Below are 16,120 nucleotides of genomic sequence, written 5' to 3' on the forward strand. Positions count from 1 at the left end.
CTAGCCTGCTATGTTCCCTGTCCCTAACAGCAGCTGCATAGTCTAGCCTGCTATGTTCCCTGTCCCTAACAGCAGCTGCATAGTCTAGCCTGCTATGTTCCCTGTCCCTAACAGCAGCTGCTGCATAGTCTAGCCTGCTATGTTCCCTGTCCCTAACAGCAGCTGCATAGTCCAGCCTGCTATGTTCCCTGTCCCTAACAGCAGCTGCTGCATAGTCTAGCCTGCTATGTTCCCTGTCCCTAACAGCAGCAGCTGCATAGTCTAGCCTGCTATGTTCCCTGTCCCTAACAGCAGCTGCATAGTCTAGCCTGCTATGTTCCCTGTCCCTAACAGCAGCTGCATAGTCTAGCCTGCTATGTTCCCTGTCCCTAACAGCAGCTGCATAGTCTAGCCTGCTATGTTCCCTGTCCCTAACAGCAGCTGCATAGTCTAGCCTGCTATGTTCCCTGTCCCTAACAGCAGCTGCTGCATAGTCCAGCCTGCTATGTTCCCTGTCCCTAACAGCAGCTGCATAGTCTAGCCTGCTATGTTCCCTGTCCCTAACAGCAGCTGCATAGTCTAGCCTGCTATGTTCCCTGTCCCTAACAGCAGCTGCATAGTCCAGCCTGCTATGTTCCCTGTCCCTAACAGCAGCAGCTGCATAGTCTAGCCTGCTATGTTCCCTGTCCCTAACAGCAGCTGCATAGTCTAGCCTGCTATGTTCCCTGTCCCTAACAGCAGCTGCATAGTCCAGCCTGCTATGTTCCCTGTCCCTAACAGCAGCAGCTGCATAGTCTAGCCTGCTATGTTCCCTGTCCCTAACAGCAGCTGCATAGTCTAGCCTGCTATGTTCCCTGTCCCTAACAGCAGCTGCATAGTCTAGCCTGCTATGTTCCCTGTCCCTAACAGCAGCAGCTGCATAGTCCAGCCTGCTATGTTCCCTGTCCCTAACAGCAGCTGCATAGTCTAGCCTGCTATGTTCCCTGTCCCTAACAGCAGCTGCATAGTCTAGCCTGCTATGTTCCCTGTCCCTAACAGCAGCTGCTGCATAGTCCAGCCTGCTATGTTCCCTGTCCCTAACAGCAGCAGCTGCATAGTCCAGCCTGCTATGTTCCCTGTCCCTAACAGCAGCTGCATAGTCTAGCCTGCTATGTTCCCTGTCCCTAACAGCTGCTGCATAGTCTAGCCTGCTATGTTCCCTGTCCCTAACAGCAGCAGCTGCATAGTCTAGCCTGCTATGTTCCCTGTCCCTAACAGCAGCAGCTGCATAGTCTAGCCTGCTATGTTCCCTGTCCCTAACAGCAGCAGCTGCATAGTCTAGCCTGCTATGTTCCCTGTCCCTAACAGCAGCTGCTGCATAGTCTAGCCTGCTATGTTCCCTGTCCCTAACAGCAGCAGCTGCATAGTCCAGCCTGCTATGTTCCCTGTCCCTAACAGCAGCAGCTGCATAGTCCAGCCTGCTATGTTCCCTGTCCCTAACAGCAGCTGCTGCATAGTCTAGCCTGCTATGTTCCCTGTCCCTAACAGCAGCTGCTGCATAGTCTAGCCTGCTATGTTCCCTGTCCCTAACAGCAGCAGCTGCATAGTCCAGCCTGCTATGTTCCCTGTCCCTAACAGCAGCTGCATAGTCCAGCCTGCTATGTTCCCTGTCCCTAACAGCAGCTGCTGCATAGTCTAGCCTGCTATGTTCCCTGTCCCTAACAGCAGCAGCTGCATAGTCCAGCCTGCTATGTTCCCTGTCCCTAACAGCAGCTGCATAGTCCAGCCTGCTATGTTCCCTGTCCCTAACAGCAGCTGCATAGTCCAGCCTGCTATGTTCCCTGTCCCTAACAGCAGCTGCATAGTCTAGCCTGCTATGTTCCCTGTCCCTAACAGCAGCTGCATAGTCCAGCCTGCTATGTTCCCTGTCCCTAACAGCAGCTGCATAGTCTAGCCTGCTATGTTCCCTGTCCCTCTGGCCAGGATAAACCAAACGGTAACGTTGTGTATTTATAGCCCATTTGTGAGAAAATGTGAATGGGATAAAATTTGGTATTTATTCAAACTTGGGCTGACTAGGCTACCAAGACCTTTTCAATCCAAAATGATTAACTGGAATGAATCAATAAACACAATAGCTAAGTTAATGTTTACTACACGATGCAATCCTGCATAAAGCTCAGCCCTGGGAGTTTTATTGTCCACTCATGTTGTTTTCTCTGTGTCTGTGTATAGGAAACCCCCCTAGTGCTTCTTTAAAATATAGTTCATATGAACAAGTACAAGTTTGCTGCAGTTTGACAGGCTTTTCATCCTCCCCAAGGCCAGGAGTGTTTTTTACACCATGTGACCTAATTAGAAAAACTCTGGTCCATCATAGCCCATATGATACTGCCACAAATCTAACTAAAAAGCAAAGCTTTGATTCCTCTCTAATAGGACAACACTGGATGTTTTATTTTTTTTATTTAACCTTTATTTAACCAGGAAGCCAGTTGAGAACAAGTTCTCATTTACAACTGCGACCTGGCCAAGATAAAGCAAAGCAGTGCGATAAAAACAACAACACAGAGTTACATATGGGGTAAACAAAACATAAAGTCAAAAATACCACAGAAAATATATATACAGTGTGTGCAAATGTAGCAAGTTATGGAGGTAAGGCAATAAATAGGCCATAGTGCAAAATAATTACAATTAGTATTAACACTGGAATGATAGATGTGCAAGAGATGATGTGCAAATAGAGATACTGGGGTGCAAATGAGCAAAATAAATAAAAATATGGGGATGAGGTAGTTGGGTGGGCTAATTTCAAAAGGGCTGTGTACAGGTGCAGTGATTGGTAAGGTGCTCTGACAACTGATGCTTAAAGTTAGTGAGGGAGATAAAAGTCTCCAGCTTCAGAGATTTTTGCAGTTCGTTCCAGTCATTGGCAGCAGAGAACTGGAAGGAATGGCGGCCAAAGGAGGTGTTGGCTTTGGGAATGACCAGTGAGATATACCTGCTGAAGTGCAGACTACGGGTGGGTGTTGCTATGGTGACCAATGAGCTAAGATAAGGCGGGGATTTGCCCAGCAGTGATTTGTAGATGGCCTGGAACCAGTGGGTTTGGCGACGAATATGTAGTGAGGACCAGCCAACAAGAGCGTACAGGTCACAGTGGTGGGTAGTATATGGGCCTTTGGTGACAAAATGGATGGCACTGTGATAGACTACATCCAATTTGCTGAGTAGAGTGTTGGAGGCTATTTTGTAAATGACATCGCCGAAGTCAAGGATCGGTAGGATAGTCAGTTTTACGAGGGCATGTTTGAAAGCATGAGTGAAGGAGGCTTTGTTGCGAAATAGGAAGCCGATTCTAGACTTAATGTGAGTCTGGAAGGAGAGTTTACAGTCTAAACAGACACCTAGGTATTTGTAGTTGTCCACATACTCTAGGTCAGACCCGTCGAGAGTAGTGATTCTAGCCGGGTGGGCGGGTGCCAGCAGCATTCGATTGAAAAGCATGCATTTAGTTTTACTAGTGTTTAAGAGCAGTTGGAGGCTACTGAAGGAGTGTTGTATGGCATTGAAGCTCGTTTGGAGGTTTGTTAACACAGTGTCCAATGAAGGGCCAGATGTATACAAAATGGTGTCGTCTGCGTAGAGGTGGATCTGAGAGTCACCAGCAGCAAGAGCGACATCCTTGATATACACGGAGAAAAGAGTCGGCCCAAGAAATAAACCCTGTGGCACCCCCATAGAGACTGCCATAGGTCCAGACAACAGGCCCTCCGATTTGACACAGGTAACGAGCTGAGATTAGGAGCACACTCTTAAAGGGAGTGCTCCTAATCTCAGCTTGTTACCTGTATAAAAGACACCTGTCCACAGAAGCGATCAATCAATCAGATTCCAAACTCTCCACCATGGCCAAGACCAAAGAGCTCTCCAAGGATGTCAGGGACAATATTGTAGACCTACTGTCACAAGAATTTCTATCTCTAATTAAACCAAAGCTTGAATCAGCGGTTGTAAGGCTCTGGTTTTAATCATGAATAATTCAAGGTCCACAACCAGCATGAATGATCTGTATGTTTAATCATTGAGACCCACACACAGCCTTTTTATACCCCTTCACACAAAGGAACTTTGCTCCGCCCACCTTTAGGCGGCCTATACATTTCCACAGTAACCAGTTTCAAAGTCCCCTCCCTCCTGGAATGTTTGTCTCAGCAGTTTCTAACTCCCCCCCCCCCCTCGGGCTACATTATAACCCTAACACAGTTCTACACAGTCATCATCAGTTTCGGGGTGGAACAATCTTAGTCATAATCATAAACCTACAAATTAATCTATCACCTACACAAGGCTGGAATGGGCTACAAGACCATCGCCAAGCAGCTTGGTGAGAAGGTGACAACAGTTGGTGCGATTATTCGCAAATGGAAGAAACACAAAAGAACTGTCAATCTCCCTCTGCCTGGGGCTCCATGCAAGATCTCACCTTGTGGAGTTGCAATGATCATGAGAACGGTGAGGAATCAGCCCAGAACTACACGGGAGGATCTTGTCAATGATCTCAAGGCAGCTGGGACCATAGTCACCAAGAAAACAATTGGTAACACACTACGCCGTGAAGGACTGAAATCCTGCAGCGCCCGCAAGGTCCCCCTGCTCGAGAAAGCACATATACAGGGCCGTCTGAAGTTTGCCAATGAACATCTGAATGATTCAGAGGAGAACTGGGTGAAAGTGTTGTGGTCAGATGAGACCAAAATCGAGCTCTTTGGCATCAACTCAACTCGCCGTGTTTGGAAGAGGAGGAATGCTGCCTATGACCCCAAGAACACCATCCCCACCGTCAAACATGGAGGTGGAAACATTATGCTTTGGGGGTGTTTTTTTGCTAAGGGGACAGGACAACTTCACCGCATCAAAGGGACGATGGACGGGGCCATGTACCGTCAAATCTTGGGTGAGAACCTCCTTCCCTCAGCCAGGGCATTGAAAATGGGTCGTGGATGGGTATTCCAGCATGACAATGACCCAAAACACACGGCCAAGGCAACAAAGGAGTGGCTCAAGAAGAAGCACATTAAGGTCCTGGAGTGGCCTAGCCAGTCTCCAGACATTAATCCCATAGAAAATCTGTGGAGGGAGCTGAAGGTTCGAGTTGCCAAACATCAGCCTCGAAACCTTAATGACTTGGAGAAGATCTGCAAAGAGGAGTGGGACAAAATCCCTCCTGAGATGTGTGCAAACCTGGTGGCCAACTACAAGAAACATCTGACCTCTGTGATTGCCAACAAGGGTTTTGCCACCAAGTACTAAGTCATGTTTTGCAGAGGGGTCAAATACTTATTTCCCTCATTAAAATGCAAATCAATTTATAACATTTTTGACATGCGTTTTTCTGGATTATTTTGTTGTTATTCTGTCTCTCACTGTTCAAATAAACCTACCATTAAAATTATAGACTGATCATGTCTTTGTCAGTGGGCAAACGTACAAAACCAGCAGGGGATCAAATACTTTTTTCCCTCACTGTATATACACATACTAATCAGGGGGAAAGGAGGCTTTGTTGTGAAATAGGAAGCAGATTCTAGATTTAACTTTGGATTGGAGATTCTTAATGTGAGTCTGGAAGGATAGTTTTCAGTCTAACCAGACACCTAGGTATTTGTAGTTGTCCACATACTCTAGGTCAGACCCGTCGAGAGTAGTGATTCTAGTCGGGTAGAGCAGTTGGAGGCTACGGAAGCTCGTTTGGAGGTTTGTTAACACAGTGTCCAATGAAGGGCCAGATGTATACAAAATGGTGTCGTCTGCGTAGAGGTGGATCTGAGAGTCACCAGCAGCAAGAGCGACATCATTGATATACACAGAGAAAAGAGTCGGCCCAAGATTCCACAGGTCTTCCTTGATTTTGCATTTTCCACTCTGACCACCATATTCAAAGTCCTTCCTTTTAACCACTCGCTTGAAAAAAACTCAAAATAGCTTTGATATTTGCAAAGTGTCCGTTTCATCCACGTAAGGAAATTATGAAAGACGACAACACCTCTAGATCCAGTATTCAATATGTCTGACAGGAAGAACACAACTCCTCTAGATCCACTATTCAATATGGCTGAGTGCTGTTCACTACTAGAAAATCTGTGGAGGGAGCTGAAGGTTCGAGTTGCCAAACATCAGCCTCGAAACCTTAATGACTTGGAGAAGATCTGCAAAGAGGAGTGGGACAAAATCCCTCCTGAGATGTGTGCAAACCTGGTGGCCAACTACAAGAAACATCTGACCTCTGTGATTGCCAACAAGGGTTTTGCCACCAAGTACTAAGTCATGTTTTGCAGAGGGGTCAACTACTTATTTCCCTCATTAAAATGCAAATCAATTTATAACATTTTTGACATGCGTTTTTTTTCTGGATTTTGTTGTTGTTATTCTGTCTCTCACTGTTCAAATAAACCTACCATTAAAATTATAGACTGATCATGTCTTTGTCAGTGGGCAAAAGTACAAAATCAGCAGGGGATCAAATACTTTTTTCCCTCAATGTACATTCACTTTCACATACACATTTCTCCAGTTCATTCTACTATGTTTCATGCATGTTTAAACCACTCTCTCTCTCACACACCCATTAACATGGGTTGCATAAAATTTTCTCTAACAGTGTATGTCTGTGCGTGCAAGGTTGTGGCTGTGTCTTCCTTCAGCGAGTGTCTGTGTCTCTCTGTAGCGTCAGTGAGAAACACATGGTTTTATCAGATCTAATTAACATGACATCTCCCTGTGTTTGCATGCATTTTGTATTTCTTGTTCTGGACACTGGGATGTTCTGGTCTCAAATGTAATCAGATCTGAAAAGACAGACCAGAGTGGTGTAGCCTTAGGATAGAGGTGACTGGTCAAACCTACAGACATAAACAGTACAGACACAATACAGAAGTAAAGTGTTTTTGAAACTCACCTGAAGGGACCATGGGATTTCTGCATGAAGGCGGCAGGTAGTCTAGCGGTTAAGAGCGTTGAGCCAGTAACCGAAAGGTGAAAAATATGTCGATCTGCCCTTGAGCAAGGCACTTATCCCAAATTGCTCCTGTAAATCGCTCTGGATTAGAGTGTCTGTTAAATGACTAAAGTGTAAAAAAAATGTCAACACCTCTGTCTGATTGATGGACTGGGTCCTATTGTGGCCAGGAGACCTTTGGATGTGCTCGTTTGGGTGGCAGCCACAACTTCCTTATATAGACATGACTTCCTTATATAGACATGACTTCCCTTGCAACTAAAATCACTCATCACCTTCAGTTGTTCAGAACACAGGGACCAGGGAGAACTCTTTAACCCCTCCCTCCCGTGTTTAACCAACCTATCCAGCCTGGCATTACCCCTCCCTCCCGTGTTTAACCAACCTATCCAGCCTGGCATTACCCCTCCCTCCCGTGTTTAACCAACCTATCCAGCCTGGCATTACCCCTCCCTCCCGTGTTTATACAACCTATCCAGCCTGGCATAACCCCTCCCTCCCGTGTTTATACAACCTATCCAGCCTGGCATAACCCCTCCCTCCCGTGTTTAACCAACCTATCCAGCCTGGCATAACCCCTCCCTCCCGTGTTTAACCAACCTATCCAGCCTGGCATAACCCCTCCCTCCCGTGTTTAACCAACCTATCCAGCCTGGCATAACCCCTCCCTCCCGTGTTTAACCAACCTATCCAGCCTGGCATAACCCCTCCCTCCCGTGTTTATACAACCTATCCAGCCTGGCATAACCCCTCCCTCCCGTGTTTAACCAACCTATCCAGCCTGGCATAACCCCTCCCTCCCGTGTTTAACCAACCTATCCAGCCTGGCATAACCCCTCCCTCCCGTGTTTAACCAACCTATCCAGCCTGGCATAACCCCTCCCTCCCGTGTTTAACCAACCTATCCAGCCTGGCATAACCCCTCCCTCCCGTGTTTAACCAACCTATCCAGCCTGGCATAACCCCTCCCTCCCGTGTTTAACCAACCTATCCAGCCTGGCATAACCCCTCCCTCCCGTGTTTATACAACCTATCCAGCCTGGCATAACCCCTCCCTCCCGTGTTTAACCAACCTATCCAGCCTGGCATAACCCCTCCCTCCAGTGTTTATAACCCTAACCCTAACCCTATCCAGCCTGGCATTACTCAGAAATAAGTCCCCCTACACATTTCACTCAGTCTGAAAGACATAAATAACACCACTAGATTGGTGCTTATCTTGACAAAGTTAAACACACAGACAGGAAAAGACACACATCTCTGTGGTTAGACAGAAGTAGAATCAGTATTTACTGACATTTAATTGTCTGTGGGATACACACCCCAGTAAATTACACTGTACCACCTTCTTAGAAACACACACACAGAGAGAGTGTCTGGTAGGAATATGAAGAACTGAAAAGTCCATAGTGAGATCATTCCTCTTTATTTCATATGGAGAGAGAGAGAGAGATGGGGAGAAAGAGAGAGATGGGGAGAAAGAGAGAGACGGGGAGGGAGAGAGAGAGAGAGAGAGAGAGAGAGAGAGAGAGAGAGAGGGAGAGGGAGAGGGAGAGGGAGAGGGAGAGGGAGAGATGGGGAGAAAGAGAAAGAGAAAGAGAGAGAGAGAGAGAGAGAGAGAGATGGGGAGAAAGAGAGAGATATGGGGAGAGAGAGAGAGATGGGGAGAAAGAGAGAGATAGAGAGATGGGGAGAAAGAGAGAGACGGGGAGGGAGAAAGAGTGAGATGGGAGAGAAAGAGAGAGAGGGAGAGAGAGAGAGAGAGAGAGAGAGATGGGGAGAAAGAGAGAGATAGAGAGATGGGGAGAAAGAGAGAGACGGAGAGGGAGAAAGAGTGAGATGGGAGAAAAAGGGAGAGAAAGAGGGAGAGGGAGAGGGAGAGGGAGAGGGAGAGGGAGAGGGAAAGAGAGAGAGAAGAGAGAGAGAGAGAGAGAGAGAGAGAGAGAGAGAGAGACGGGGAGGGAGAAAGAGTGAGAGAGAGAGAGAGAGAGAGAGAGAGAGAGAGAGAGAGAGAGAGAGAGAAAGAGATGGGGAGAAAGAGAGAGATAGAGAGATGGGGAGAGAGAGAGAGAGAGATGGGGAGAAAGAGAGAGATAGAGAGATGGGGAGAAAGAGAGAGAGAGATGGGGAGAAAGAGAGAGATAGAGAGATGGGGAGAAAGAGAGAGACGGGGAGGGAGAAAGAGTGAGATGGGAGAGAGAGAGGGAGAGGGAGAGAGAGAGAGAGAGAGAGAGAGAGAGAGAGAGAGAGAGAGAGAGACGGGGAGGGAGAAAGAGTGAGATGGGAGAGAAAGAGAGAGAGGGAGAGAAAGAGAGGGAGAGAGAGAGAGAGAGAGAGAGAGAGAGAGATGAGAGATGGGGGGAGAGAGAGAGAAAGATAGGGAGAGAGAGGAAGAACAGATAATAAAACAACAATGTATCATGAAATCCCAAGAAAACAGAAACACATACCTCTTCACAGCACACACACACACACACACACACACACACATGTTCCAGAGAGTAGAGAAGGTGCAGCTGAACACTATATTTCCCCAGCATCCCTTAGTCACCATGCGCACCGCAGTGCCTGATGGGAGCTGGTCTTTCTCTCAGAGTGGAGCAGGAAGAGGCCCACAATGCCCCTGTGCAGAGGCACGGCACGGCACCCTGGGAGACAGTCTCTTGGCATTGGTTGCCATGGAGGCGTTGGTGGTGGTTGGTAGTCATAGTTACCATTACCGGGCAGTAACCATCCACAGCCCCAGCGCTACATTAGCAGCTAGCAGAGCACTTCCTCCCAGCAACAGGAAAAAGCCAATCAGCTCGCGGCGCTGCCGATCTGTAACCACAGTGACCAGTGTGGCCTCCAGCAGAGCGGAGAGCATCCATTGGCCATCGAGAGCGAAGCATGGAACAGAGTTGACCACGGCTAACGCTCCAGACAGAGACACAACATATCTGATAAGCACTGGGTTAAGATATATACAGGAAATATACACAATACACACACTGGGTTAAGATATATACAGGAAATATACACAATACACACACTGGGTTAAGATATATACAGGACATATACACAATACACACACTGGGTTAAGATATATACAGGACATATACACAATACACACACTGGGTTAAGATATATACAGGACATATACACAATACACACACTGGGTTAAGATATATACAGGACATATACACAATACACACACTGGGTTAAGATATATACAGGACATATACACAATACACACACTGGGTTAAGATATATACAGGACATATACACAATACACACACTGGGTTAAGATATATACAGGAAATATACACAATACACACACTGGGTTAAGATATATACAGGACATATACACAATACACACACTGGGTTAAGATATATACAGGACATATACACAATACACACGCTGGGTTAAGATATATACAGGACATATACACAATACACACACTGGGTTAAGATATATACAGGACATATACACAATACACACACTGGGTTAAGATATATACAGGACATATACACAATACACACACTGGGTTAAGATATATACAGGACATATACACAATACACACGCTGGGTTAAGATATATACAGGACATATACACAATACACACACTGGGTTAAGATATATACAGGACATATACACAATACACACACTGGGTTAAGATATATACAGGACATATACACAATACACACACTGGGTTAAGATATATACAGGACATATACACAATACACACACTGGGTTAAGATATATACAGGAAATATACACAATACACACACTGGGTTAAGATATATACAGGACATATACACAATACACACACTGGGTTAAGATATATACAGGACATATACACAATACACACACTGGGTTAAGATATATACAGGACATATACACAATACACACACTGGGTTAAGATATATACAGGACATATACACAATACACACGCTGGGTTAAGATATATACAGGACATATACACAATACACACACTGGGTTAAGATATATACAGGACATATACACAATACACACACTGGGTTAAGATATATACAGGACATATACACAATACACACACTGGGTTAAGATATATACAGGACATATACACAATACACACGCTGGGTTAAGATATATACAGGACATATACACAATACACACACTGGGTTAAGATATATACAGGAAATATACACAATACACACACTGGGTTAAGATATATACAGGACATATACACAATACACACACTGGGTTAAGATATATACAGGACATATACACAATACACACACTGGGTTAAGATATATACAGGACATATACACAATACACACACTGGGTTAAGATATATACAGGACATATACACAATACACACACTGGGTTAAGATATATACAGGACATATACACAATACACACACTGGGTTAAGATATATACAGGACATATACACAATACACACATTGCAAACCTTTCTAGCCTTGCTACCTACTGTTCTGGAGGAGGCTTGTGGTCGACTGTTCCACAGCCCTAACAGGTTGATAGCTAGTTAGCATGGGGTTGCTAGCGAGTTAGCATGGGGTTGCTAGCAAGTTAGCATGGGGTTGCTAGCGAGTTAGCATGGGGTTGCTAGCGAGTTAGCATGGGGTTGCTATCGAGTTAGCATGGGGTTGCTAGCGAGTTAGCATGGGGTTGCTAGCAAGTTAGCATGGGGTTGCTAGCAAGTTAGCATGGGGTTGCTAGCAAGTTAGCAGCCGTTTACGGTCTCCTGACCAATTGTGCTATTTTCTGTGTTTTTTGGCGCTGATCTTAACTTTTTTTGTACATAATGTTTCCCCCATCGTTTCCTATGACCGAAAAGAGCTTCTGGACATCAGAACTGCGATCACTAACCTCCATTTGGATGAGGTTTTCTACTCCAATGAGTCGGCAGCGAAGTACATACTGCCTATTCCGGACCAGGCCCAAATCCGAGACACTCGAAAAAGGAAGAGGCAGCGTTATAGAGGCCGGTGTGCGAGTGGATAAACCGCCTCTACCTATTGGCGAACGTGCAATCACTGGAGAATAAACTGGATGAGCTCCCTTCAAGACTATCCTATCAACGTCATCTGAAGAACTATAATATCCTATGTTTCTCTGAGACATGGCTGAACAAGGACCTGGTAAATATACTGTAAATCTAGCTGGGCTTTCTATACATCGGCAGGACAGAACGGCAGCGTCTGGTAAACTCAAGGGGGGGGAGGTGTGTGTATTTGTTAACAACAACTGGTGTGCAATCTATAATAAGGAAGTCTAGAGGTTCTGCTCACCAAAGTTAGAATACAAGAGCTGTCTATTTACCACCACAAACCGATGCTGGCACTAAGACCACAAACCGATGCTGGCACTAAGACCACAAACCGATGCTGGCACTAAGACCACAAACCGATGCTGGCACTAAGACCACAAACCGATGCTGGCACTAAGACCACACTCAACCAGCTGTATAGGGCCATAAGGAGGAGGCGCTCCTAGTGGCCGGTGATGTTAATGCAGGAAAACTGAAATCCGTCTTACCTAACTTCTAACAGCATGTCACCTGTGCAACCACACAATACCCCATAATGTAAAAGCAAAATATCACATTTACATACGTTTTCAGACCCTTTCCTCAGTACTTTGTTGAAGCACCTTTGGCAGCGATTACATCCTCGAGTCTTCGTGTGTATGACGCTACAAGCTTGGCACACCTGTATTTGGGGAGTTTCTCCCATTCTTCTCTGCAGATCCTCTCAAGCTCTGTCAGGTTGTATGGGAGTGTTGCTGCACAGCTATTTCAGGTCTCTCCAGAGATGTTCAATTAAGTTTAAGTCCGGGCTCTGGCTGGGCCACTCAAGGACATTCAGAGACTTGTCCCGAAGCCACTCCTGAATTGTCTTGGCTGTGTGCTTAGGGTTGTTGTCCTGTAAGACGGTAAACCTTCTCCCCAGTCTGATGTCCTGAGCGCTCTGGAGCAGGTTTTCATCAAGGATCTCTCTGTACTTTGCTCCGTTCATCTTTGCCTCGATCCTGACTAGTCTCCCAGTCCCTACCGCTGAAAACATCCTCACAGCATGATGCTGCCACCACCATGCTTCACCGTAGGGGTGGTGCCAGGTTTCCTCCAGACGTGACGCTTGGCATTCAGGCCAAAGAGCTCAATCTTGGTTTCATCAGACCAGAGAATCTTGTTTTTCATGTTCTGAGAGTTCTTTAGGTGCCTTTTGGCAAACTCCAAGCGGGCTGTCATGTGCCTTTTACTGAGGAGTGGCTTCCGTCTGGCCACTCTACCATAAAGACCTGATTGGTGGAGGGCTGCAGAGATGGTTGTACTTCTGGAGGGTTCTCCCATCTCCACAGAGGAACTCTGGAGCTCTGTCAGAGTGACCATTGGGTTCTTGGTCACCTTCCTGACCAAGGCCCTTCTCCCCCGATTGCTCAGTTTAGCCGGGCGGCCAGCTCTAGGAAGAGTCTTGGTGGTTCCAAACTTCTTCTATTTAAGAATGATGGGGGCCACTGTGTTCTTTGGGACCATCAATGCCGCAGAAATGTTTTGGTACCCTTCCCCAGATCTGTGCCTCGACACAATCCTGTCTCGGAGCTCTACGGACAATTCCTTCGACCTCATGGCTTGGTTTTTGTTCTGACATGCACTGTCAACTGTGGGACCTTATATAGACAGATGTGTGCCTTTCCAATTCATGTCCAATCAATTGAATTTACCACAGGTGGATTCTAATCAAGTTGTAGAAACATCTCAAGGATGATCCATGAAAACAGGATGCACCTGAGCTCAATTTCGAGTCTCATAGAAAAGAGTGTGAATACTTACACTACCGGTCAAACGTTTTTAGAACACCTACTCATTCAAGGGTTCTTTCAAAAAAGTATTAAACAAATCAAAATATATTTTATATTTGAGATTCTTCAAATAGCCACCCTTTGCCTTGATGACAGCTTTGCACACTCTTGGGATTCTCTCAACCAGCTTCATGAGGTAGTCACCTGGAATGCATTTAAATTTACAGGTGTGCCTTCTTAAAAGTTGAAGCGTTTGAGCCAATCAGTTGTGTTGTGACAAGGTAGGGGGGGGTATATAGAAGATAGCCCTATTTGGTAAAAGACCAATTCCATATTATAGCAAGAACAACTCAAATAAGTAACGGACACATCTCAACGTCAACTGTTCAGAGAAGACTGTGTGAATCAGGCCTTCATGGTTGAATTGCTGCAAAGAAACCACTACTAAAGGACACCAATAATAAGAAGAGACTTGCTTGGGCCAAGAAACATGAGCAATGGACATTAGACCGGTGGAAATTTGTCCTTTGGTCTGGATGCCAAATTTGAAAATTTTGGTTCCAACCGCCGTGTCTTTGTGAGACGCGGTGTGGGTGAACGGATGATCTCCGCATGTGTAGTTCCCACCGTAAAGCATGGATTAGGAGGTGTTATGGTGTGGGGCTGCTTTGCTGGTGACACGGTCTGTGATTTATTTAGAATTCAAGGCACACTTAACCAGCATGGCTACCACAGCATTCTGCAGCGATACGCCATCCCATCTGGTTTGGGCTTAGTGGGACTATCATTTGATTTCCAACAGGACAATGACCCAACACACCTCCAGGCTGTGTAAGGGCTATTTTACCAAGAAGGAGAGTGATGGAGTGCTGCATCAGATGACCTGGCCTCCACAATCCCCCGACCTCAACCCAATTGAGACGGATAGGGATGAGTCGGACCGCAGAGTGAAGGAAAAGCAGACAACAAGTGCTCAGCATATGTGGGAACTCCTTCAAGACTGTTGGAAAAGCATTCCAGGTGAAGCTGGTTGAGAGAATGCCAAGAGTGTGCAAAACTGTCATCAAGGCAAAGGGTGGCTAAAAGTGTTAAACAAATCAAAATATATTTTGATTTGTTTAACACTTGTTTGGTTACTACATGATTCCATATGTGTTATTTCATAGTTTTGATGTCTTCACCATTATTCTACAATGTAGAAAATAGTAAAAATAAAGAAAAACCCTTGAATGAGCAGGTGTTGTAAAACTTTTGACCGGTAGTGTATGTAATTAAGGTTTTTCTGTTGTTTAAAAAACCTGTTTTCGCTTTGTCATTATGGGGTATTGTGTGTAGATTGATGAGGGAAAAAAATTATTTAATCCATTTTAGAATAAGGCTGTAACGTAACAAAATGTGGAAAAAGGAAAGGCGTCTGAATACTCTCCGAATGCACTGTACATATCCCAACCAGAAACTATGGATTACAGGCAACATCCGTACTGAGCTAATGGCTAGCACTGCCGCTTTCAAGGAGTGGGACACTAATCCGGACGCTCATAAGAAATCCTGCTATGCCCTCAGACGAACCATCAAATAGGCAAAGAGTCAATACAGGACTAAGATTGAATCCTACTGCACCAGCTCTGATGCTCGTCGGATGTGACAGGGATTGCAAACTATCACGGATCACAAAGGGAAACCCAGCCTCGAGCTGCTCAGTGACGCGAGTCTACCAGAGAACACCATCATTAAGTTTGCCGACGACACGACAGTGGTAGGCCTGATCACCGACAACGATGAGATTGCCAGGTCTCTGACCTCCTTCCTATAGGTTGTGTTTTGCCAGGACAACAAACTCTCCGTCAACATCAACAAGACAAAGGAGCTGATTGTGGACTACAGGAACGGAGGAATGAGCATGCCCCCATTCACATCGACGTGGAGTGGGTTTAGAGCTTTATGTTCCTCTGTGTCCACATCACTAAGGACCTACACTACATGGCCAAAAGTATTTGGACACACCTTGAATTTAGTGGATTCCGCTATTTCAGCCACAACCGTTGCGGACAGGTGTATACAATCAAGCACGCAGCCATGCAATCTCCATAGACAAACATTGGCAGTAGAATGGCCTTACGGAAGGGCTCAGCGACTTTCAACGTGGCACCATCATAGGATGCCACCTTTCCAACAAGTCATTCTTCACATTTCTGCCCTGCTAGAGCTGCCCTGGTCAACTGTAAGTGCTGTTATTGTGAAGTGGAAACGTCTAGGAGCAACAACGGCTCAGCCGCGAAATGTTTGGCCACACAAGCTCACAGAACGGGACCGCTGAGTGCTGAAGCGTGTAGCGCGTTAAAATCGTCTGTCCT

The 16,120-nt window shown here is 45.9% G+C and overlaps 1 protein-coding gene across 1 annotated transcript in view; it reads right to left on the reverse strand.

Moving 5' to 3' along the window:
• Positions 1-8,987: 8,987 nt before the first annotated feature.
• The window catches only part of LOC311100060 (membrane-bound transcription factor site-2 protease-like), a 117,452-nt gene continuing 110,319 nt past the window's right edge, over positions 8,988-16,120 (reverse strand). The window contains exon 11 of the mRNA XM_084140802.1: positions 8,988-9,918. Within this exon, the coding sequence (XP_083996928.1) occupies positions 9,696-9,918 (223 nt within the window). The 3' untranslated portion in view covers positions 8,988-9,695. The remainder of the gene's footprint in view (positions 9,919-16,120) is intronic.

This window comes from Coregonus lavaretus, assembly GCF_964263955.1.
Source record: "Coregonus lavaretus genome assembly, chromosome: 2".
NCBI lineage: Eukaryota > Metazoa > Chordata > Actinopteri > Salmoniformes > Salmonidae > Coregonus > Coregonus lavaretus.